Source organism: Hyperolius riggenbachi, chromosome 11, assembly GCF_040937935.1.
Source record: "Hyperolius riggenbachi isolate aHypRig1 chromosome 11, aHypRig1.pri, whole genome shotgun sequence".
Lineage (NCBI taxonomy): Eukaryota > Metazoa > Chordata > Amphibia > Anura > Hyperoliidae > Hyperolius > Hyperolius riggenbachi.
Genome location: NC_090656.1, coordinates 89,682,975 through 89,706,505, shown reverse-complemented (window position 1 = coordinate 89,706,505; position 23,531 = coordinate 89,682,975). Strand labels below are relative to the sequence as shown.

General features: G+C 45.3%; 1 protein-coding gene across 1 annotated transcript in view; it reads right to left on the bottom strand.

The window, feature by feature from the left end:
* Positions 1-23,302, bottom strand: part of LOC137538860 (6-pyruvoyl tetrahydrobiopterin synthase-like) — a 29,302-nt gene extending 6,000 nt beyond the window's left edge. Inside the window, exons 1-5 of the mRNA XM_068261242.1 lie at positions 23,020-23,302; positions 16,632-16,711; positions 12,550-12,572; positions 6,830-6,886; positions 765-835 (exon numbers count right to left, since the gene is read on the bottom strand). Of these exons, the coding sequence (XP_068117343.1) occupies positions 765-835; positions 6,830-6,886; positions 12,550-12,572; positions 16,632-16,711; positions 23,020-23,114 (326 nt within the window). The 5' untranslated portion in view covers positions 23,115-23,302. The remainder of the gene's footprint in view (positions 1-764; positions 836-6,829; positions 6,887-12,549; positions 12,573-16,631; positions 16,712-23,019) is intronic.
* Between the last annotated feature and the right edge of the window lie 229 nt (positions 23,303-23,531).

Genomic DNA, 23,531 nt, shown 5'->3' with positions numbered 1-23,531 from the left:
TCCTTTGACACTGCCCACCTACTTGTTTTGGCCAATCAGCCTTCCTCGGGGTGTAGGAAGGCCGTGATTGGAAGGCTGAAACATGTAGATGGGCAGAGTCAAAGGACGCCGGATGTATCCACAGCTGTGTCCCACGCTGATCTCCGCCGAGCAATCACAGAGGTGCTGGTAGATCGCGGGACGAAGACCGCTTCCTGGGCACCTGTGTTGCTTGGTAGGCAAGACAAACAGATTCGACTTACAAGGTCAGGGTTCATTAGGAACAGCAATTATATTTCATACCTGCTGTTCTTGATGAAATATGCTGGTAAATCTAGATCACTTGCATAAACAAATGTCTGGACCATGTTTTACATATGGTGGCAAATCATTTACTTTCATCAAATTATGGAGTAAACATCTACAGAAGTAACATGGTGGAGACTGAGAATAATAATTGGACATGAGCTATACATGCAACTTGAAAATAAACCAATCAGCAGCAGTTACACAAGACTGGTCCATGTCTAATGCTAGCTACACACATTGAGATTTTCTGGCAGATTTACACGTCCGATCAATCTCCGAAAGATTTCCTATAGGAGTGAATGTAAAACAGTCGGAAATCGATCAGACATGTTGGAAATAATCGATCTGACAATAAATCTGCCAGAAAACCTCAGTGTGCACCTGGCATAAGGAGCATACAGTTACCATGAAATCTGCATCAAACTGGAATTTGCATCACATTGACCTTTCTATAAGATGGAGATAAAACTATTTACCTGACAACATTCTGGAAGAAAGGAACATCTTTATCCAAACTTTTATGATCCATTGGAACCATAATAGCCTCCTGCCGAGGAATAACAAAACATTAAAGTTGCATTTACAGTGGGACGTTATAAGACTTTAAAATGTGCGACCATAACGCAGCTTACCGCACTGCAATGCTAAGCCTATGGGCCGTTCACAGTGCGACGTTAGAGTCGCGTTAAAACTGTTGCGTTGTGGTAACTCGCTGCTTGCAGTGAGTTACCTCTTAACGCAGATACATCGCATTAAATGCAATGTCCCACTGTGACTACAGCCTAAAATATTCAGCAAAATCCTCAATGAGTAGCTACCATGATTTCCAATATAGTCTAATTAAAGAATAAATATCGAAGAAACTTTTTTCTGTAAACCCCACATACCTATAGAGCTTTTAGCCAGCAACATTAAAATGCTTTTTTCGAAGTCTCTCAGCACAGCCTGTGTGAAAAAAAGCCTTGTTCACCAGCTGTTTTGTAACAATTGTAAGTCTGCATCAGGAGGGGGAGGCAGAGTTGAACTATAACCTGACTGTAAACTGTTTACTTTACACTGTGAGGCAGAGAGAGACACAGACAGGGACACAGAGCTTCAGCTGATGATTTATTTACACACATTTGAAGCTATATTTCTGCTTTCTATCCTTCTGAACAAATTCCAGTCACATTATTAGAGCCAGTGTGGACTGTTTCTGTATGCTGGATGTGCTGGGCACAGTCCTCCGTAGTAATGCCCACAGGCATTACACAGGCCACACGCCTTATTGTTGGCTGAGGCGCTCCTTATCAGCCACTTTAGTGGACTTAAGTCAGGCATGTGTATGGGCCCTTAGGATCTGGATGGCTGTGGATGCAGCTAAACAGCTCTGCCAGTCCCATGCGTTTCCCTGCCTCCCGTGTGCTTCTGTGCCTCCTCCCTCCAGCTGTAAAGAACATGCCTAGAACATTCTCTAGGTCTTATCTGATCAAATTTCCCCACACACTAACAGGAAGAGCTTCTTACACACTACCCCCTCCCCTTTCACCATAGAAATTATAACTCATTGGGCTCAATTCTGGTAGCTATGTGAGGTAAATATTTTTTTGTAGGTAAAATACCTCATGCTGTATTTTCCTCTTCTTTTATCAATTCTGAAAGATTTTTCTTCATTTCCGAACATGAGGTAAAACATGCGGTAAAACATGAGGTAAATGCATAGAGTGAGGTAAAACATGAGGTATTTCAGTGGTAAGCCTGCAGCAAATAAGTAATAAGTCTTTAATTGTCTTCCATAAGTTAGGATAGTCTTTGGAAGATGTTTTTTTTTGAGGAGGGAAGGTGTATTTGATTACGTAGCAACCTATGAAAAGTAAATTTATAGGCACCCATTATAAAAAATAAAAAAAAAACCCAGCTCATTTACCTTTAGAGGCGGGGGGGGGGGGGGGGGGGGGGGGGGGGGGGGTTAGGAGCAATTTTAGAGGCCAGAGGGGAGGGGGTCAGGGGGGGGTGTCGGAGCACTTTTAGAGGCTGGGGGAGGGGTCAGCACTTTTATAGACTGGGGGTGTGAGTACTTTTACTTGTAGAGGCTGGGTGTCTGGAGGGGGGGGGGGGGGGTTACAGCACTTTTACTTTTAGAGGCTGCTGGAGGAGGGGGGGTGGGAATCGGTGTTTGCCGCAGTTTTACTTAATTTTTTTAAAAATAGAGGCTGTGGGTTGGAGCATGTTTACTTTTTTTTTTCAACCAGAGGTTAGGGAATAGCAATGTTGAGGGGGGGGGGGGGGGGCAGATGAAGGCTTGTACAGGGTTTGGAGCACTTTTTCTTTTTTAACCTATTTTGGTTCCTGGACGTAGAAACTACGTCCAGGAACCATGCGCGCTATCGCGCGCGTGCACGCGCACTCCCGGCCGCGGATTCGGTAGCCAGGGAATCAATGTATCGGGCTATGGTGCCCGATCACTGATTCCTCTCCCCCGCTGAAAAAGCGACAGCTTCTCTCGGAAGCTGCGCCTTTTCTGGCCGTTCCCTCCCCGATGCGTCATTTTAAGCGTGTGTTACGCTTAGAGTGACGGCATGTAAACAAACTCATGGCCGCCATCTTGTGGCCAAAAAGTAATACTACAACTGAAAGTAAAAGTAAATTAAAATGAACACACATTTACATTATAAATATATTGTTTACCTCCCACTCTCCCAAAACTTCCCAAATAAAATGTTTACTATAAAAAAAAACAAAAAAAAATCATTACAATAAAAAAAAAACATGTAAATATTTACCTAAGGGTCTAAACTTTTTAAATATCAATGTAAAGATGAAATATTTCTATATTTTTTTTATTTTAAACTTGTTAATAGTGATAGATGCAAAATGGAAAAAATGCACCTTTATTTCCAAATAAAATATTGTCGCCATACATTGTGATAGGGACATAATTTTAACGGTGTAATAACCGGGACATATGGGCAAATACAATACGTGAGTTTTAGTTATGGAGGCATGTATTATTTTAAAACTATAATAGCTGAAAACTGAGAAATAATGAATTTTTCCATGTTTTTCTTATTCTTCCTGTTAAAATGCGTTTACAGTAAAGTGGCTCTTAGCAAAATGTACCCCCCAAAGAAAGCCTAATTGGTGGCGGAAAAAACAAGATATAGATCAGTTCATTGTGATAAGTAGTGATACAGTTATAGGCTAATGAATGGGAGGTGAACATTTCTCACGTGAAAACCACAGAACCTGAATGGGTTAAAACAAAATGGAAGCTGGGGGAGGGATTCGTTGGTCAGATCACTTTTACTTATTTCAGCAAAATATGGGGGGCCCTGAACACAGAGCAAACTGAAAAGGCTCCATGTTATGTGAAAGATATCACAATTCTGTCACAGCACTGCATTTATCATGTGGTAGAGGTAGGTCTAATTATGTGAGGTAAAAGACATGCAAACACGCACCTTATTTCACTTCAGAATTCAAGTGTAAGGTATTTCACTACCAAGTTTCACACATTTTTAGTAGACCACATGAATTACCTCATGAAATTACATGAGGTAAAACTTTACTTAAACTACCAGAATTTGAAAGTTGATTTCCCTCATGAGGTAAACCCAATTCCATGAGGTAATTATTTACTAAACGCTACCAGAATTGAGCCCAATGAGTTGTGGCAATCTATGAAACAAATCTTTAATCGGCTTGGGATTTGGATGGAGTCTGCTGGCCAGTGGCGTAGCTGGAGATAATGGGGGCCCATAGGAAAAAAAAAAAAAAAACTTTCATGGGGCCCTCAGATGTAGGCAATCTTAACCTCTTGAGGACTGCAGTGTTAACCCCCCCCTAGTGACCAGGCCATTTTATGTAAAATGGGCCACTGCTGCTTTAAGGTCAAGCTGCAGGGCCACACAACACAGCACACAAGTGATTTGCCCCTCCATTTTCTCCCCAACAGAGCTCTCTGTTGGTGGGGTCTGATTGCTCCCCCAGTGTTTGTTTTTTTTATCAATATTTATGTTTCTTTTTTTATTAAAAATATATGTCTATTTTATTACCCTACGCCTGCCCTCCCTCCGCCAGCCAATCCCTGTGATCGGCTGTCATAGGCTTCAGCCTATGACAGCTGATCACTGCTGAGGCAATGGAGGTGACAGCCGTGCCACACGGCTGTCCCCAGTTCAGCGCTGCTGCAGATCGCAGCGCAGTACATGTAAATAGATGGCGGTTTCGCCGTCTGTCTCCCTGCTCGGAGACTGAAGGAGGGGTGGAGCAGGAGATGCACGCGCAACCTGCTGTCCGCCTGTCCTGGGGCTGCCGCCGCAGCCACACCCTTCGGCGTGACGCGGTTGGCAAGCAGTTAAAGGACTTATGAGCTAAAAAAAAAAAAAAAAGTTCAGCAGATGCGCGATCTTTTGCTAGCCTCATAGCAATTAAACAGGGGAAGGGGGGGGGGGGGGGGGGGGAGGCGGCGGAACTACAAGGAGGGCGCAGATGGCGTCCCCGTGCATTCAAAATTGAAGCAGGTACAGAACTTTTTTTTTTTTTATTTACTTTGAGCTGGTAAGTCATTTAACCTGTTGCCGACTGCTCCATGCCAATTGGCGTGAGCAGTGCGGCAGCCCCAGGACCGCTCCACGCCCATTGGCATGAACGGTCTTCTATGGGGCTAGCAGGAGATCACGCATCTCCTGCTTGTGGGGCAGACCTCCGCCCCACCTTCAGTCTCCAAGTGGCGATCGCCGTCTAATTACTTTGTACAGCGCTGCGATCTGGGGAAAAAAAAAGTTGTTCGGCCCTGCAGCTTGGCCTTAAAGCTGCAGTGGCCATTTTAGTCATAAATGTTCTGGTAACTAGGGGGGGGGAGGGTTAACACCGCAGTCCTCAAGTGTTTAAGCAATGCCACCTCCCCGTACCCTATGGATAGGAGTTAACTGGGCAATCTTCACTGCATATAGTCCATGGGCACTTAGAAAAATGCATAAGGTGGAGGAACACAAGAAAGTTATTAGTGAATACATCAAGTACCACCTGGGCCCCCTCTGCTCCAGGGCTCCATAGCAGCTGCTATGGGTATTGTTATGCCCTTGCTGCTGGCATTACAACAACAAACAAGTAAGAAGTCTGCTTCCAGCAGCCATCACATATTTTGGGACACAAAAAGTACAAGATTGTACCACTACCAACTGCTTCCCAACCCAGATTAGAATGAATATGGGTGCCCAAACCCGATCCACATTTTGTGTAGCCTGAGTACAATATATTCATTTAGTATTAAAAACTAACAAAAGGGACACCATTACAGGGAGGGATAGGAGAGAGTCACACTTGATGTTTATATTCCAAGAAAAATTCACATTTAACAAAATATAAAAAAAACTCTGCATTCGGATATGTCAATGATTTTGGAAAATTATGTTCCCTCCTTAGGAAGCATTTTTGGCAGTTGGAAACAGCTTTTCTTTCCAACAATGCAAGAAGGCTCCCACAGTGTGATGTCAGTGCCTAGGTGCTGACATCACACTGTGGGAGGGGTTTCACCACAATATCAGCCATACAAAGCCCCCTGATGATCCGTTTGAGAAAAGGTAAAGATTTTTCCTGGGAAAGGGGGTATCAGCTACTGACAGATTGCTATAAAATATTCTGCTTGGTATCCTATGGCTCAATTACAAGTGACATTGGGCAGGCTAGAAATAGACCCAACCTAATGTAAATCTAAGGGACAGGGTCAGTGTGAGGTGGTATGAAAGAAGAAGCATGGTGGGGGGGAATGGGGTTGTAGTTGGATATTGTTAACATGAAGTACCCACTACTGTTTGTGACCACAAGTAAGCCAAAGGCAATCTATACTCTTGCGGGTAAAGCAGTGAGAACACCAAGTTAGGCAATTTTTTTAAAACCTACTTTGAGTTTTCATATAAACATACTAACAAAAAAAACTTCCCAGAATTCTCATGTTTCTGTCATTGGTTCAGGACTAGAGTCTGCACAAAGCAAAGGTTTGTATAGGCTACAGTTTCTAGTGTTACTGCAGTGACTCACTCGTATAGGGAGGAATCAAGCACACCACAAATACTCCTGTGATGCATATGAGGCCTTTTTAGTAATCAGCAGCAGCATCAGGGGCGTATTACAGTACAACACAAGCAGATGCAAACTTGTCTTTGTAATTCAGCTCGTTTCATGCATATTTCATATGTAGGAAAAATGATTTGGAAATAGAGGAAAATCAGACCAGTCCTAGGATACTGGTACAAACACAAATCAGTGACCCGAGTACTGCACAGTGCAAATGACAGAGGCTCTGCATAGTACAACACATAGGGCTTGATTCACAATGCCGTGCTAAACAGTTAGCACGTGAAGTGCCGCTCGTGGACTTTTGCACGTGTTTGCGCGCAAAAGTCCGCGTGATCACGTGCAAAGTCCGCGTTATCGCTTGCAAATGTCCGCGGCACTTCATATGCTAACTGTTTAGCACGGCTTTGTGAATCAAGCCCATAGAATGTCAAAGTCTATATGCAACATGCAGTTCATTTCCACACATGCAGATCCCAGATACCTCCATATGCTTCTTCAGGTCTGTGAGGTTCATCACCATCCCATTGACCGGGTCAATCTGTTGGATGAAAGAGATATAATCAGACAGACATCAGAGCTGTACACAGGTAGACCGCAATCTCATGTAATGCCTGGTAACTGGTTTTGAGACAATACAGATAAGCTTAAAAAGGACCTCGGTTGTGAAAATTGTAATGTTTAAAAAAAATATGTAAACATATACAATTAAAAAAAAGTATGTTTCTTCCAGAGTAAAATGAGCCATAAATTACTGTTCTGCTATGTTGCTGTCACTTACAGTAGTTAGTAGAAATTTGACAGAACCGACAGGTTGTTGACTAGCCCATCTCCTCATGTGGGTTCACAGGGATTTCCTTTTTTTCAAAATGCACTTAACCTCCCCGGCGTTCTATTGAGATCGCCAGGGAGGCTGCGGGAGGGTTTTTTTTTTATTAAAAAAAAACTATTTCATGCAGCCAACTGAAAGTTGGCTGCATGAAAGCCCACTAGAGGGCGCTCCGGAGGCGTTCTTCCGATCGCCTCCGGCGCCTAGAATAAACAAGGAAGGCCGCAATGAGCGGCCTTCCTTGTTTTGCTTAGATCGTCGCCATAGCGACGAGCGGAGTGACGTCATGGACGTCAGCCGACGTCCTGACGTCAGCCGCCTCCGATCCAGCCCTTAGCGCTGGCCGGAACTTTTTGTTCCGGCTACGCTGGGCTCAGGCGGCTGGGGGGACCCTCTTTCGCCGCTGCTCGCGGCAGAGCGGCGGCGATCAGGCAGCACACGCGGCTGGCAAAGTGCCAGCTGCGTGTGCTGCTTTTTATTTGAAGAAAATCGGCCCAGCAGGGCCTGAGCGGCAGCCTCCGGCGGTGATGGACGAGCTGAGCTCGTCCATACCGCTCAGGAGGTTAATGAATGGCAGTTGCATCTTTGTATAAATCTTTTTCAGGAAGTGTCTTTATAAAGAATAAAGGTCATGCTGAGAATCCCCTTTGTAGAGATGGACTAGCCCAAAATGTATCGGTAATGTCAGATTTCTACTACTTACTGTAAATTCCAGCAACATAGGAGAAAAGCAATTTATGGCTCATTTTACTCAGGAAGAACCTTATTTGTATGTACTGTATGTGTTTTACATTTTAAGATTTTTGCGACAGTTCCTCTTTAAGCAACATGCAAATTTCACATTTCTGCCACCAGACTGCAGCTGGAATGTGCATCTTACATGAGTAATTACTGGATTTTGGTCTTTTTGTCCTCCCCAGGTGGGGTGTAATTAGCCACCAAAGGGACTGGTTTGAGTCAGGCACAGGGTGACCCTTTCCATAAGAAGAAGCCTCAAAGCTGGTGAAAGGGTGAAGTACAGGATGCTTTGCATGCTGTCCAATTTGGAAGCAGGTGTGTCGATTTCTGCAACTGAATACAATTTGCAACCTAGTTGATTGTATTGCTGCTAGTGTTCTTGCTGTGACGGGCTTGAGTACAGAGGGTGAATTTACCTCCCTTTAAAGCTGATGGCTCCCCTTCCTTAGGCACAGGGTGAAGACAACTGTGTGGATGTCGTACCTTTATTTGTTCCAGACAAATTTATGGCAGACAACAGTCACAAAGTTCACCCAAAAATGTTGTGCCTTTACTCTGTAGCTGGAAATCTGCCTTGTATTTTTCTTTATTACTGATAGATTGCACCTAAAGGGATATTTTGGAAGGCCAAGTGTCTATGGGTGGAGGACAAGGTTTGATTGATTTGATCTGGTCTATCAGGGAAGACTGGCTGTAGTTAGGAATAGAGGGCGCTACGCACTATAATTACCACCACTATAGAGACACACACAGCTCTGGCATTGAAGGGAACAAGACAGTTATGCATACCTCCCAACATTTTGAGATCAGACAGAGGGACACTTAAGCCACACCCCTGATCACGCCCCCGTCACACCCCTAGTCACGCATACCAAAGATTTCCTAAGAAAAATATGTGGTTTTATAATTCAAACCACACTCGTCCTTTCTATCCTGGTTCATTTTCCCTCATATTAACATTTTAAAATTAGTAATATATATTAATTTAAAGTATCTCCCCAGTATATGCAGCCAGGTGTATAGGTCTCCCCAGTATACCCAGGTGTATAGGTCTCCCCAGTATAGCCAGGTGTATAGGTGTCCCCAGTATATGCAGCCAGGTGTATAGGTGTCCCCAGTATATGTAGCCAGGTGTATAGGTGTCCCCAGTATATGTAGCCAGGTGTATAGGTGTCCCCAGTATATGTAGCCAGGTGTATAGGTGTCCCCCAGTATATGCAGGCAGGTGTATAGGTGTCCCCAGTATATGCAGCCAGGTGTATAGGTGTCCCCAGTATATGCAGCCAGGTGTATAGGTGTCCCCAGTATATGCAGCCAGGTGTATAGGTGTCCCCAGTATATGCAGCCAGGTGTATAGGTGTCCCCAGTATATGCAGCCAGGTGTATAGGTGTCCCCAGTATATGCAGCCAGGTGTATAGGTGTCCCCAGTATATGCAGCCAGGTGTATAGGTGTCCCCAGTATATGCAGCCAGGTGTATAGGTGTCCCCAGTATATGCAGCCAGGTGTATAGGTGTCCCCAGTATATGCAGCCAGGTGTATAGGTGTCCCCAGTATATGCAGCCAGGTGTATAGGTGTCCCCAGTATATGCAGCCAGGTGTATAGGTCTCACCAGTATATGCAGCCAGGTGTATAGGTGTCCCCAGTATAGCAAGGTGTATAGGTGTCCCCAGTATATGTAGCCAGGTGTATAGGTGTCCCCAGTATATGCAGCCAGGTGTATAGGTGTCCCCAGTATATGCAGCCAGGTGTATAGGTGCCCCCCAGGAAGGGAGGCAGCCAGTGAAAGGGAGCTGGTGGCAAAGTAGCGGAGAAAGGGGGGGGGGGGGGGAGTCGTCCCCCCCCCCCCCTCCCTCACCTTGGGGCTCCCTTTCCTGGCTCTCCCTTCCAGATTAATGTGTCCCCAGTATATGTAGCCAGGTGTATAGGTCTCACCAGTATATGCAGCCAGGTGTATAGGTCTCCCATAGTATATGTAGCCAGGTGTATAGGTGTCCCCAGTATATGCAGCCAGGTGTATAGGTGTCCCCAGTATATGCAGCCAGGTATATAGGTGTCCCCAGTATATGCAGCCAGGTGTATAGGTGTCCCCAGTATATGCAGCCAGGTGTATAGGTGTCCCCAGTATATGCAGCCAGGTGTATAGGTGTCCCCAGTATATGCAGCCAGGTGTATAGGTGTCCCCAGTATAGCCAGGTGTATAGGGGTCCCCAGTATATGTAGCCAGGTGTATAGGTGTCCCCAGTATATGTAGCCAGGTGTATAGGTGTCCCCAGTATATGCAGCCAGGTGTATAGGTGTCCCCAGTATATGTAGCCAGGTGTATAGGTGTCCCCAGTATATGCAGCCAGGTGTATAGGTGTCCCCAGTATATGCAGCCAGGTGTATAGGTGCCCCCCAGGAAGGGAGGCAGCCAGTGAAAGGGAGCTGGTGGCAAAGTAGCGGAGAAAGGGGGGGGTTTGGGGGGGGAGTCGCCTCCCCTTCCCCCTCCCTCACCTTGGGGCTCCCTTTCCTGGCTCTCCCTTCCAGATTAATGTGTCTACTCGGATGGCGCAGCGGCTGACAGCGGGCGGTGAGGACTTACCGCTGTCCTTCCAGCCGGCAGAGGGAGCTGTGATCTGTGCACCGCTAGTCTGGTCTTGAGTAGACTAGACTTTCAGCACACACATCACAGCTCTCTCCGGCGGCTGCGTAACAGCTGTAAGTCCTCCCCGCCCGCTGTCAGCCGCTGCGCCATTAGAGGAGACACATTAATCCGGAAGGGAGAGCCAGGAAAGGGAGCCCCAAGGTGAGGGAGTGGGGGGGGGGGGGAAGACTTCCCCCCCCCCCTTCTCTCCAACTTTGCCACCAGCTCCCTTTCACTGGCTGCCTCCCTTCCTGCACAAATAGTTAGTCCTCCCCGCATCTGACCCCCCAGCCAGCCGGGACACTGGGGGGGGGGTCATAGCGAGATTGCCCTCCGAAATCGGGTTAGTCCCGACGAAAACGGGACGGTTGGGGACTATGGTTATGCCTCATCCCTGTGTCCCATTAATATGGAATCTCCTTGTTTAGGAACACCACTAATCCCCCGAACCTGTAAAGATTACCCCATGCCCCCCCCCCCCCCTTCCCTGCCTGCATGCACTCCACTATTATTACACAGGCAGTTGTAATATGCGCAAGCAGCACTGCGTCTACACCATGCATATTACATCTGCCTTTTAGTATATTAAGACGCCCATATAAATGTTGCCCAGCTCCAGACTGGTAACCAGGGATCTTGCAGACCCAGAAAAACCCACCACCATCCATACAGGAATCATGTATGGTTACAGGCCTGGGGTTTTTATGCCTGGACTTGGTTTTAGGGTGATAACCAGGCTAGGTTTTACATCACAGGAGCCTACAGGCACAGATGACCTGGCACCCTAGATTACTCCCTCCATGAACCTACAAAACCCCTCAGAATTGCGCCACAAGTGTGCTGGCTGGCCCAGCTGTCACTCCTTACTTCCCTTGCCCTTCATAGGTAACTACAGGTGCCCCTTGGCAATAGGTAGCCAGAAGTATCCTCAGTGTTAAGTAGCTAGAGGTGCCCCCGACTGAAGGGAGATCTCATCAATGGAATGCTGAGAGCTGGAGGAGAAACCTCTCATTTACCCTGCTCAGGACCCTGCATAGGGAGGGAGGCACTGGGGCAGGGGAGTAGGGATGGTCGGAATGCCAAATTCCGATTCCGCGGTAATTCTGCATTCCGTCATGTACCGATTACCGATTCCGCTTTCCGCTACCAATTTCCGCATTCCAAGGCGGAATTTCCGCCGGAAATCGCGGAAATTCCGCCCAACTTTAACATCGATTTTCTCAAAAACTATAAGGTCTTTTTGAAAACTTTTTTTGCATCTTGCTCAGAAGGTTCTGTTTAATAAACCCTGAAAATTTGGTGTTTCTAGGACTTACGGGGGCTTTGCTATTAACTGCTAAAGTCGGCAGATTTTTACTGTAATGTAAAATGCAGAAAATAGGCAGATGCAGATTTTCTGCATTTTACATTACAGTAAAAATCTGCCTACTTTAGCGGTTAATAGAAAATCCCCCTTAAGTCCTAGAAACACCAAATTTTCAGCGTTTATTAAACCGAATCTTGTGAACACGATGCAAAACAAAAGTTTTCAAAAAGACCTTATAGTTTTTGAGAAAATCAATGTTAAAGTCGGGTGGAATTTCCGCAATTTCCGGCGGAAATTTCAGCGATTTCCGGCGGAAATCCGCCTGCGGCACTTGCATTACCGATTTCCGGATTTCGATGCGGAAATGCAATTTCCGATCGGAATTTCGGAAATTGCATTTCCGCGGAATCCGAATGAGCATCCCTACAGGGGAGTGAGCAGCCTTTTCTTCATCAAGGGCCTGAAGGCACATGCCTACAGAGCGCCTTATGGCAAATCCGGCCCTGGTGATAAAATATGTAGAGTGAAATGCCAATAACTTAAACCTTGTTGTAGGAGAATTCATGCATCTGATGTTGAGGCATTAAGTTCATGGTATAAAGTATGCTGGGAATTATGAAGATAGTAATCTCTGATTTAGGTGAAAGATTAGGAATATATCTGCACCGCAGACCGCACAATGCACTTACTGTATGCACCACTTACCTCTCCCCGCACTGTGACGATCACTAGGAAATACAGAAACAAGTTTTAGTGAGTTACACAAACCTTGTATTACTCTCAGTTTAGCATTCAGTTATGAAATAGACAAGACAAGTAACATTTATATTGAACTTTTCTACTGGAGGACTCAAAGCACTTGAGCTGCAGCCACTAGGGTGCGCTCAATAGACAGTAGCAGTGTTAGGGCGTCTAGCCCAAGGACTCCTTACTGAGTGGGTGCTGGATTACTGAACAAGAAGAGCAGAGATTCGAACCCAGGTCACCTGTGTTAGAGGCAGATCCCTTAAACAGTCCACTATCCAGCCACTCAGACTGCCAGTAATGTGCTACCTCCTGTTCTGCACATCCCAAATTCAACAATTTTACACTCAGCCTTGTCTTTTAATTCATCAGTTTTCCACCCCCTGGCTTATCACTTTGATCGGATCTGCCAATCATCTATTGACTCAACATATCTGATCAACTCCCTTTTGGTCGATTATATATGGTTAATCAATCAAAAATCTGATAGGATATTAGTACATTTTTGGACAAGCGGGCCGGGGATCGAGGCCCATAAGCCACAATGCTTACAGCTTCACTGATGCTCGGTAGATTTCTGCTGAAATCTATCAAGAATGAGCTTTTAAGGAGCATCCAATCAATTGGCTTGACATATTCCGGCAAAATAGATTGGCATGTAGCTTAAAGAGGACCATTGGTGATAAATAAAGAGCCTGCCATGTAAGGCCCGGTTCACATTAGCGTTCGCTGTCCGGATTCGCCGGACCGGATCCGGACCGTATACTGTACAAACGGAACGGACGTTCGGCATAGCAATGCAAAGTCTATGCGGACGTTCACATGCGTCCGTTCCGTACAGAACGGAGCCGGATCGGATCCGGACACTTTTCCAACATGCGCCATTTTTAAGGTCCGGACCAGAGCCTGACTGCACCGTCCGGCAATAGAAACCAATGGGAAACGGAAAGCACAGAACACACTGGCTAAAAAAAAACGGACGTTCTACCCCACTTCCTATGCGTTTTCTAGCGCCCATTTTGGATGGGGACACATGGGCCCAGCATTTCTGGAGTGGAGCAGCAGTGACTTTTGTGCTGGAGCTGTTTGGCAGTATGTCGGACGTGGAGGTGAGGCCTACACAGCGGAGGACCTGATTCTACAGGTGCAGCTTCTGCTGACCTCCCAGACCCCAGGAATTTATATAGTGTGTTATCTCTTTATAAAAACGGATCCGGATCTCAGCCGTATTCATACCTGATTGAAAACGTATGCAAACGGACCAGATCCGGATAGGAACCGTACGGGTCCGGTCCGGACATCCGGTCCGTTTTTCCCAAAAACGCAAGTGTGAACTAAGGCTGCAGAGATCGTCAGGTGGTAAGGTTAATTACTCACCCGCTAGCCCCTTATTCATTGCCAGAAACTCCACCCCCCTCCTTTGCAAAACCAACGAGATTTTTTTTTTAAGTCTCCCGTAGCAATGGTTGCGCTACTCTTGTACCGCGAATATCACTACTAGCGTCACTCGCGGTGCTGCATGTGGAAGTGAAGGTAATACTGTTGTGCACTGTGTGCCCACTGCAATATTACCGCTATTTGAAGAATCAACCCATTATGAGCTTTTGCACAGGCATTTTTTTTTTTCACCAACTGCCCTCTTTGTAGTAGCTTAGAGAAAAGGCCTTCCCATAAGAAACATCTGGCCCACTGTATTTCTGATAGTTAACAAATATTGCTAATCTGCAAGTGATTTCTTTCAGATTTTCCTCATTATTGGTGTTTATGTTGATTATAAAATAATTTGTAAACAGAATATGCATTTGCCAAAATGTAAACTAAAGTAAACATTAACTGCATGGTTTCTAGGGGCAGTAAGCGAAGTAGTCTGCAGCACCACGTCAGTATATAAAGAGTGAGATAGCCATAAACAGCAACAGAGGCTGTTTTGGGCTTTTTTCAAGCTGTGTTGGCTCTCCCACTGAGAAAGGACAGAGAGCCCAAAACAGTATTCGTCGCTGTATATTGGGCTCTCTGTTTTTATGTCAATAAAATGTATTCACCGACGTGGTGCTGCTTCTTCTTTGCTTACTGTTTATGACCTTGGTGGGTTACAGAGTCCTCTCTGCTGAGCTTACATCTCTCCCTATTTGGGTGCTGGTCCATCACATTGCTGGTATCTAGGGGCAGACAGCTTTACACTCAACTCTTGGTGGCAATCCTCTGCATGAGCCATGTCACCAGGAAGGCATTGGTAGAGCGAAGTCTCTAGATGATTCAGGGGCTTAACACATCCTCTTTGACCCCACCGCAACTAACAGGGACCGTCTTTTCGGCTGCATTCCCATCCCTGTATGAACGTGGCAGTAGCACAAAGTCGCTTGTGCATGGAGGAAAAAGCTGTGCATGAGTGGCATTGTGCAACAGCGCAGACCAGACTCTCACCTGTGCAGTGTGGCCACACTTGTACATGAACAGGAGTGTGGCCACAAGAGCATAACCAACAAGCCCTTCTTGGAGGGTCCCAGTACTGAATCAGTGGGCTCAACTATGATGTGGGAAACCTTTGGACCAGAGTTCCCAAACCCTGTCCTCAGGGCCCACCAACAGTTCATGTTTTGTAGAAAACCACAAACATGCACAGGTGTGTTAGTGTCTTAGCAGAGCTGATTAACTAGGTCTGTGGATTTCCACAAAACATGCACTGTTGGTGGGCCTTGAGCACAGGGTAGGGGGAACACTGCTTTGAACTACTTCTCTTTACCTAAATATAGAGGTAAAAGGTAAAAATGTTACACGGGGGGGAAATGTAGTGTGACATTTCTGTGCTGCAGTTTTAGGGCCCGTTTCCACTAGAGCGAATCCGCATGCGTTGTCTGCATGCGGATTCGCATAACCAATACAAGTGGATGAGACTGTTTCCACTTGTCAGTTTTTTGGTGCGTTTTTCTGCACGGTAGGGCCTGCAGAATTCGCCTGCGTGTGGAATGCAGGCGATTCGCAGGCAATGTATTTAATAGGGGAAATCGCACATGCGTTTTTTGCCGCGATTTCGCACTAAAACTAATGTACATTGAGCCAGGCAGTGACATGGTTAAAATCGCTGATAGCCTGCCTATGCGAAATCGCATGCGAAATCGCAGCAAAAATCGCATGCGGAATCGCATCCACATGCGATTTTGTCAGCGGTGGAATCCCAGCGATTCGCACCGCACTAGTGGAAACGGGCCCTTAGAGCTACCATTACTGTGAGCAGCACACCACGGATTATAGCACACACTTTATTGTGCCAGCTTCCACAATGTATTCAAACAATTATGTTGGGGGCCACACGGGCAGAGCAGGGACAAGGTTCTCCAGCACCCAAGGTTGAGACACCAAAGTGCGCCCCTCCATCCCTGCCACCCCAGCCTTCACTCACTGATTGCTATTAGACTAAGAGGCGCCACATGGCCCATTACCTCCCCAACACCTTAATATCTAGTTATCTGGCTTGCAGTCACTGCCATGTATCCATGTATCAAACACAATTCGGAATGACAGCTGAATGAATTCTGCGCTCCCTCTTACACTGCGCCCTGAGGCTGGAGCCTCTCCAGCCTATGCCTCGGCCCGGCCCTGCACACAGGGTCCCCCTTTATCAAGGCATGTGGTTAAAAGTGGGACCCTGTGTGGCCCCCGAAACAATTGTTGGAATACATTGTGGAAGCTGGCACAATAAAGTGTGTGCTTTAATCCGTGGTGTGCTGATGATATCTATGGATGGACTTTGGCACTGCCTATACCACTTTATCAAGCACCCCCCAAAAACACGTTTGATGGTGTGCCTGCTTCACTCTGGAACATTACTGTGAGCAGGACTAATGGGTGAGACCTCACTTATGGGCTAGCCACTCACCAGTTTACAGCCTAAACCACCATTCATGTGAACACATTTACTGACAGTCCTGTAAAAGTGTAGCTTTCTGACACCATGCAACTTCCTGCTCCGCCATAAGTGGACATGGCATCATCACACTCAAAACAATACCTGTATCTTGTATGAGCCACTGCATTGTACTAACCTTTGTAATTGTGACCATGTCCATTTGGGTTGTTGCACTTGCCATAAATCTTCGCATTTTCCTCATCACTCAAGGAATTGCTGCCTCACAGGAAAGAAAACAAAACGCATTGACATCAGTGACCTGAAAATGTCAAACTATTGAGCATTTTTCTGCATTCAGTGGTTTGCTGTAACCCCAGACATGGACTTTGTGCTGATATTTAAAGATCTGCCCCACTTGTATGAAAATGCACAGAGATTACTATGATCACACAGACACACACACAGACACACATCAGGCTTGCTGTCTGAGGAGAAGAGGTCAATGTACAAGCAGACAGAAAGCAGAGGACACATCAGTTATGAGAAGCGTGTGTAATCACTGGAGGATATTGTACCAGGGTCTGGCAACAAGGGTAGGATTGTCAAAAAGCTCGCCTTATATTAAAGGTTACCTTTAGTGACAACTACATATCAAAAGTTTATGAGCCTACCATCAGTGAAAACAACTGTATATTGAGAGCTCTGTTGGTGAGCAGAAAAGGGAGGGGGACAGAAAAGGGGGTGGGGAGGGGGAAATCACTTGTTCTGAGTTGTGCAGCCCTGCAGCGAGGCCTTAAAGCTGCAGTGGCCCATTTCAGTACTTTTATTTTCATCTGACCTGGCACCCATAGATCAAAGCAAGTCATGCATGTGTGCCACCTAGTGTTAATGTTTGGGAGCTATGGTCAGCAGATGTACGAAATTAAGGAAAAGTACCTCATTCAGTGGCTTATATGTCAGCTGCTGCTGGAAGATCACTTAGGGTTAGTAAAGCAGAAGAATCATACTATGCCGTGGGAAAAACAAAAAAACACGTACATACCGTAAGTAGATAAATACTTGTTCTAGTTACATAACAGAAGTATTGTACTGTCCACATTTTAACCACTTAACCACCCTGGCGTTCTATTAAAATCGGCAGGGTGGCGGCACAGCAGGGTTTTTTTTTTTTTTTTAAATCATGTAGCTAGCCTAGCGCTTGCTACATGATAGCTTTTGTGCAGCGGCATCCCCCCCACCCCTTCCTCCGGCGATCAAAGCAAACAGGAAATCCCGTTCAGATCGGGATTTCCCGTTTGGCTTTCCCCATCGCCATGGCGATGTTCGGGATGATGTCATCCACGTAATTGCGTTGGAGGGAGTCCCGATCCACCACATAGCGCAACCTGGCGGTGATTGGCCAGGCTGCGCAAGGGGTCTCGGGGGGGGGGGGGGGGGCTGTAATGTGCCGGGTAGCGGCGCATCGATAACGAGCGGCCGATCACAACACGCAGCTAGCAAAGTGCTAGCTGCGTGTTAAAAATATAAATAAAAAAAAATAAATCGGCCCACCAGGGCCTGAGCAATCCACCGCGGCGTTCATGGACAAGCGGACCGCGGTGTTAAACGCCTCTAATGACCAGGCCATTTTTATTAAATGGGCCACTGCAGCTTTAAGGCCTCGCTGCAGGGCCGCACAACACAGCACACAAGTGATTCCCCGCGCTACCCCCCCTCCCCCCACCACCTTTCCCCACACCAACAGAGCTCTCTATTGGTGAGGTCTGATAGCTCCCCCAGTGTTTTTTTTTTTTTTTTTTTTTTTGTAAAATATTTTTATTCTTTTACTAAATAAATTTACTTTATTTTTTAAATAATTTTCCCTCCTCCCTCCCCCAGTCAGCCTATCACAGCGATCGGCTGTGATCGCTCCTGTGTCTAAGGCAGCGCTGTACTTAGTTATTAGATAGCGGTTTCGCTGTCTAACAGTCTCCGAGTGTCAATCGCCGCTGGGAGACTGAAGGTGGAGCAGAGCGCCGTCATCAGAGCGGAGATGCGCGTGCTCTCCCGGTCCTGGGGCTGCCGCCGCGTTCACGCCAGTTGGCATGGAACGGTCGGCAAGGAGGTTATATTTCAGTGAATATAGTAAATAGATAAAATTATATATAGTATATAGTAAATAGATAAAATTATGTTCCTAGCATTTGCCATTTTGGATTCCCACTGACTGAATTCAATCTTGGTATAATTTCCTCCCTTAGGCCCCGCAGCATGCAGTACTGATTAAAAAAATGTAATGTAAAATCGCATCAAAATCCCAAATCAGAATCCCATGTAGTGTGCAAGGGCCCTAAAGCCCCATCTACACGATACAATTCTTTGTGTGATTTGATTACGATTCTATTTACGATCCGATTAAATACGACATGTCCGATCGGGATTCGATTCGCCATTGCAAAACAATGGCAAATCGAATTGAATCCCGATCGGACATGTTGGATTTAATCGGATCGTAAATAGAATCGTAATCAAATCACACAAAGAATTGTATCGTGTAGATGGGGCTTTAGGGCCGTTGCACACTACATGGGATTCTGATTTGGGATTTTGGTGCAATTTTACATTACATTTTTAATCAGTACTGCATGCTGCATTTTTTTTGGGCGTTTTTCTTGTTTTGATAGCATCCAGAGAAAATTGGAACCGCAAATCGGATTTGCAGTGTGCAGGGGGCCTAACTTTTTTTTCTCCTCCAATCTGCATTGTCATAGCTAGAATGCTTGTAAACACGTGTGAGCACAGCATCAGGCATCAGCTCAGCAGCTTCACACTGAAGTGCCCTCAGCCAATCAGTGAGGGGCAGAAATGTGGGGGGGTAAACACAAGCTCCCTTTTTCGGCGACGGTGAAAGAATAGAGCCAGGCTGACTGAGATTTATTACAGCAGAAAGATTTATGATTAGATTGAAGTGCTTACAATGCAGGGTGAGGTTCCAGGCTGCATAATGAACACACTGCAGTGGGTAAATGAAATTTGATTTTGTGGCTGACAATCCCTCTTTAGTAACCAGTCCATCCCTCAACATGTGCAACCATTTTATCCCCTCCCCCCCCCCCCAATAAATGAATTTAATTTCCCTGTAACCAGATTTATTCATTCAAGAAAGAGGATTCCAACAAAACAGCCTTGCAACAGTGGCAACCACATCTACCTGTTCCTTGTACAGGCCTAGAAGGATCACCCCAAGTAATTGATCTACAAAAAATACACTTGTATGCAATTAAAACAATAAAAGACATTGGGCTCTATTCACAAAACCATGTGCGGTAACTCTTTTTTGGGTGAAAAATTACCTCCAGTGATAATTCACTAAAAATAGTGAAAAAAGTGAGTATTCACTAAAAATGTACCAAGTGTGATAAATGTTTGATAAAAGTGCGGTAAAACAGGTGATAAAACAGGTGATAAACAGGTGATAAAACAGGTGATAAAACTGTCAGTAATATGTACGGAAATAAAGCTTGTTTGACCACTGTAGGGCAGCCCATATGCTTGCCACCCATTATACAGAGACGACCCAGGAAAGCCAGTCACATTTAAAGTGGGACCTCAACTCTTGCACAGGACAGAAGGAAAACATATAGAAATGCACCCTGTATGTATATAATTTAGCCTGTCTAATTCCCCCTCATCTGTGAATAATCACAACTATAATTTGAGCTCTCAGCTGTGCCAGCTGGCTGCCTCAGCAGAGCAGCTAATGTGTAAACACAGGATGTTAACCCTATGTCTGCTTCCATGAAAGCAGGAAGTACATACACTGGAAATTGTTTGCTGGATTTGTATCAGCTGTAACAAAGAAATGTTTTTCTTTAAAGGTAATTATGATGTTGCTTATCTTTTAGAGCAGAGATGAATTTCCTCCTCGGCATCTATTAAATCATCTAAAAGACTGTACTAGGTCTGAAAGTGCGCTTTGAGATTAGACACACTCGTCTTTTCTGCCTTCTATGTAAAACTGACATAAACTCGAGCAAAAAAAAGCTCAAAAGGCTCCATCCTGAAGGCCAAAAACAGAAAAGTGATAATTATCACCTACCATTTGTAGGTGATAAAAACATCCTTAATTAACACCAACTTTTCAATTGAGAATCTCAAATTGGAGATAAATTTGAGGTAATTACCACACTTTTACCTCACTTTTACCGCATGAGGTAAAAAAAAATTGTGAATTTGAAAATGGAGATATTTTGGTCGGTGTTTATCACTACCTAATTTAACTCATGCGGTAACTCATTGAGAATAGAGCCCATTGTATACTGACCTGAAGAAGCGATTTTTGACCTGTGAAATTCTTCAAAAATGTGTGGCTTTATTATTTGCTTGTTGAACTGAGACGCTCACTCTTGAGGTAAGTTCATCTTGCTTTTTAAACTTTAACCACTTTGAGGGGAGCCTCCCTCCCAGTTTGTTACATAGTTTAAAAGACTTCCGAGGCGAGAATGGTAAAAGAAGTAGTTAAATACCTGACTGCACGTTTATCCTCCGAGGACGCCATCCGCCATCCTACGTTTCATTCCTCCGTTGTTTTTTTTAATTTCTTCTTATTTTTAGCCTCTGGTCGGGTCCCCACCTGATCAATAGGGTCATCTGCAGTAGCCCCATTTCAGTGGACGTAAAGCACGCGAGACCGCCGGGAGCCATGACGAGGCTGTAGGAGGACTCCGAGCTGCACAGCCGCACTCGCGACCATGAGAACTGTGCAGGTGTGGCAAGACCTGGCGGCCATCTTAAATTGGGCTAAAGCAGACGACCCGAGGGATTGGGTCGTGACCCGACCAGAGGCTGAAAATAAGAGAAAAACCATGGCGGAATGAGGATAAAACATGTAGCCAGGTATTTAACTTTTTTTTACCATTCTCGTCTCAGAAGTCCTTTAAGGCTACATACTATCAGTGCTTCCTGCTGTCATTAAAGGAGCATTCCTGAATTCCTGCAGATCCCTGGCGCAAACATCTAGCCACGCTCACTACTTCATAGGTCTGCTTTGCCCCTAATCTTGCCCACATACGTGGCTGGAGGGTTCTCAGCAAAAGCATTGCCGAGAGATCCAGAGTGTAAGATGGTCTTGTACAAGTGCATGGTCATCCTCCGTACTCCTCCCGCTTTAAGCTCACCTCCATTAGCCAATAAAATTTCATACTAGCCACACAGGAGGTCAGGGGAAGACATGACAAGCAACCAATTAGGCCCCTTCCACACTTATGCGTTGCTGATTGGTCTTCAGAAGCACACAGTGATGCAATCCACATGGACATCAGAAGTGCAAAGACTGCACTGCCTGACGCTTCCATCCATACACAGCGATTCACCTTCAAATTGCAACCAATGGTTGCCAACAAAAATCACACAAACTGGAACTTTACCTGGGCTGAACTGGAACTTTGCATAGGCTACAAACATCAGTAGGGGTAATGGTTAAGTATCAATCATTAGCATTCCAAAAGTGCCCACACACAATTCAACTAGAACATTTCCAGTTGTTCCAATAAAATCAATCAATTGTATGGAAAATCTGAAGAATAGTTTTTACATTGGGAAGAATTGGTTGAATTTTCAAAACCTTTTTATAAATGTTTCATTGGTCATGGGGGGAAATTTTGATACTGGAGTTTTTAGGGGAAAAAAATGTAATTGTGTGGTGAATTAGTTTGGTTTTTCAAACAAATACAATCAAACAAGAAAACTGACTTAATCTAAATGTTCTAACACAAAAAGCAAAGTGTGTATGGTCACACATTGTTTGATAATTATCAGCTGGGGTGGGACATTGATCAATTATTTAAAAAAAAAATGGAATAGTGTGTGGTGGGTTGGTTTAATTTTTCAAACAATACAATCAAGAAAAAAAACTGAGCGAACGCATAAGACCTAATTTAAAAGATCTGAAACAAAAAGGAAAAAAAAAAAAAAAAAAAAAGTGTATGGTTTAGGGCCATCTTTAATATGAACTAGTAAGTAGTAATCTGAGAATTGATTAAACTGCTATTGCTGTACTGTTCCATGCAGCCATTGATCGCCTTACCTGATCACCCATCAGTAAGGAGTTCGTTGGGCAAGACTCCCTGAGGCCCCGTTTACACTGCACGCGTTTCCGTCCGTGTTTCGGCAATGCGTGTAGGAGGCCGGCACGCACATCAGACAGTGCATAGACTGCACTGTCTGATGTTCACACTGCATGCGTTCCGCACCTGTGCGGTCCGGGAACGCATGCTGCACGCATTTCTTCAGAAACCGCGCGACTGTCCCATTCACTTTCAGTGAATGGGATCAGCCACGGAACGCATACAAAAGCGGATGGCGTGCGGTCGTATGCGTTGCGTTCCGAACGCACGGCCATCTGCGTTTGTAATGTGAACGGGGCCTAACACTGCTACTGCCTATTGAGTGCGCTTTAGTGGCTGCCTCGCAAGCGCTTTGAGTCCAGCAGGAGAAAAGCGCTATACAAAAAAAGGAATTATTATTATATCTGTATGGCCAGCTTCACTTGGCATCTTCCTGCTGCTAGCCATGTAATAGAGATGTGCATGCAGAGCAGTACTCACCAATGCAGCCTGTGAGAAGCACTGAATGACACACTGCGAGAGATCTCAATAATTCGCGCTCTCCGCGGTTCTTCCACAGCGTTGCTGTTCTGCATAGTGAGGAAAGAGATGGGAACACACAGGCTGCAGCTGCAACTGTGAATGTCTCAGTCTCCTGTTCCTGCTGATTAAAAGCCAGCTGGGCAGACAAGCCCACATGCTTCTGGATTGGCTGCAAAACAGAGCCCGTGATTGGCTCAGCAAGACGTTGTCACACTGATGTCACATGTTAACCCCTCCAGGCTTAGATAAGTATCTGTCCACAGAAATATTCTATAGTATCCTTCTCCATACACTGTCAGCACAGCTACATAGAACTATAAAAGGAAAGGAAACGGTTTATTAGAGAGGTACAGAGGAGATTTTTATTTGCTTCAAACATCCAAATATTCTGATTTTACTGCAAATGAAAGGAAGTAAGAATCGAGATACGTTTTATTGCACATTTTACTTAATAAAGGGAACCTGAAGTG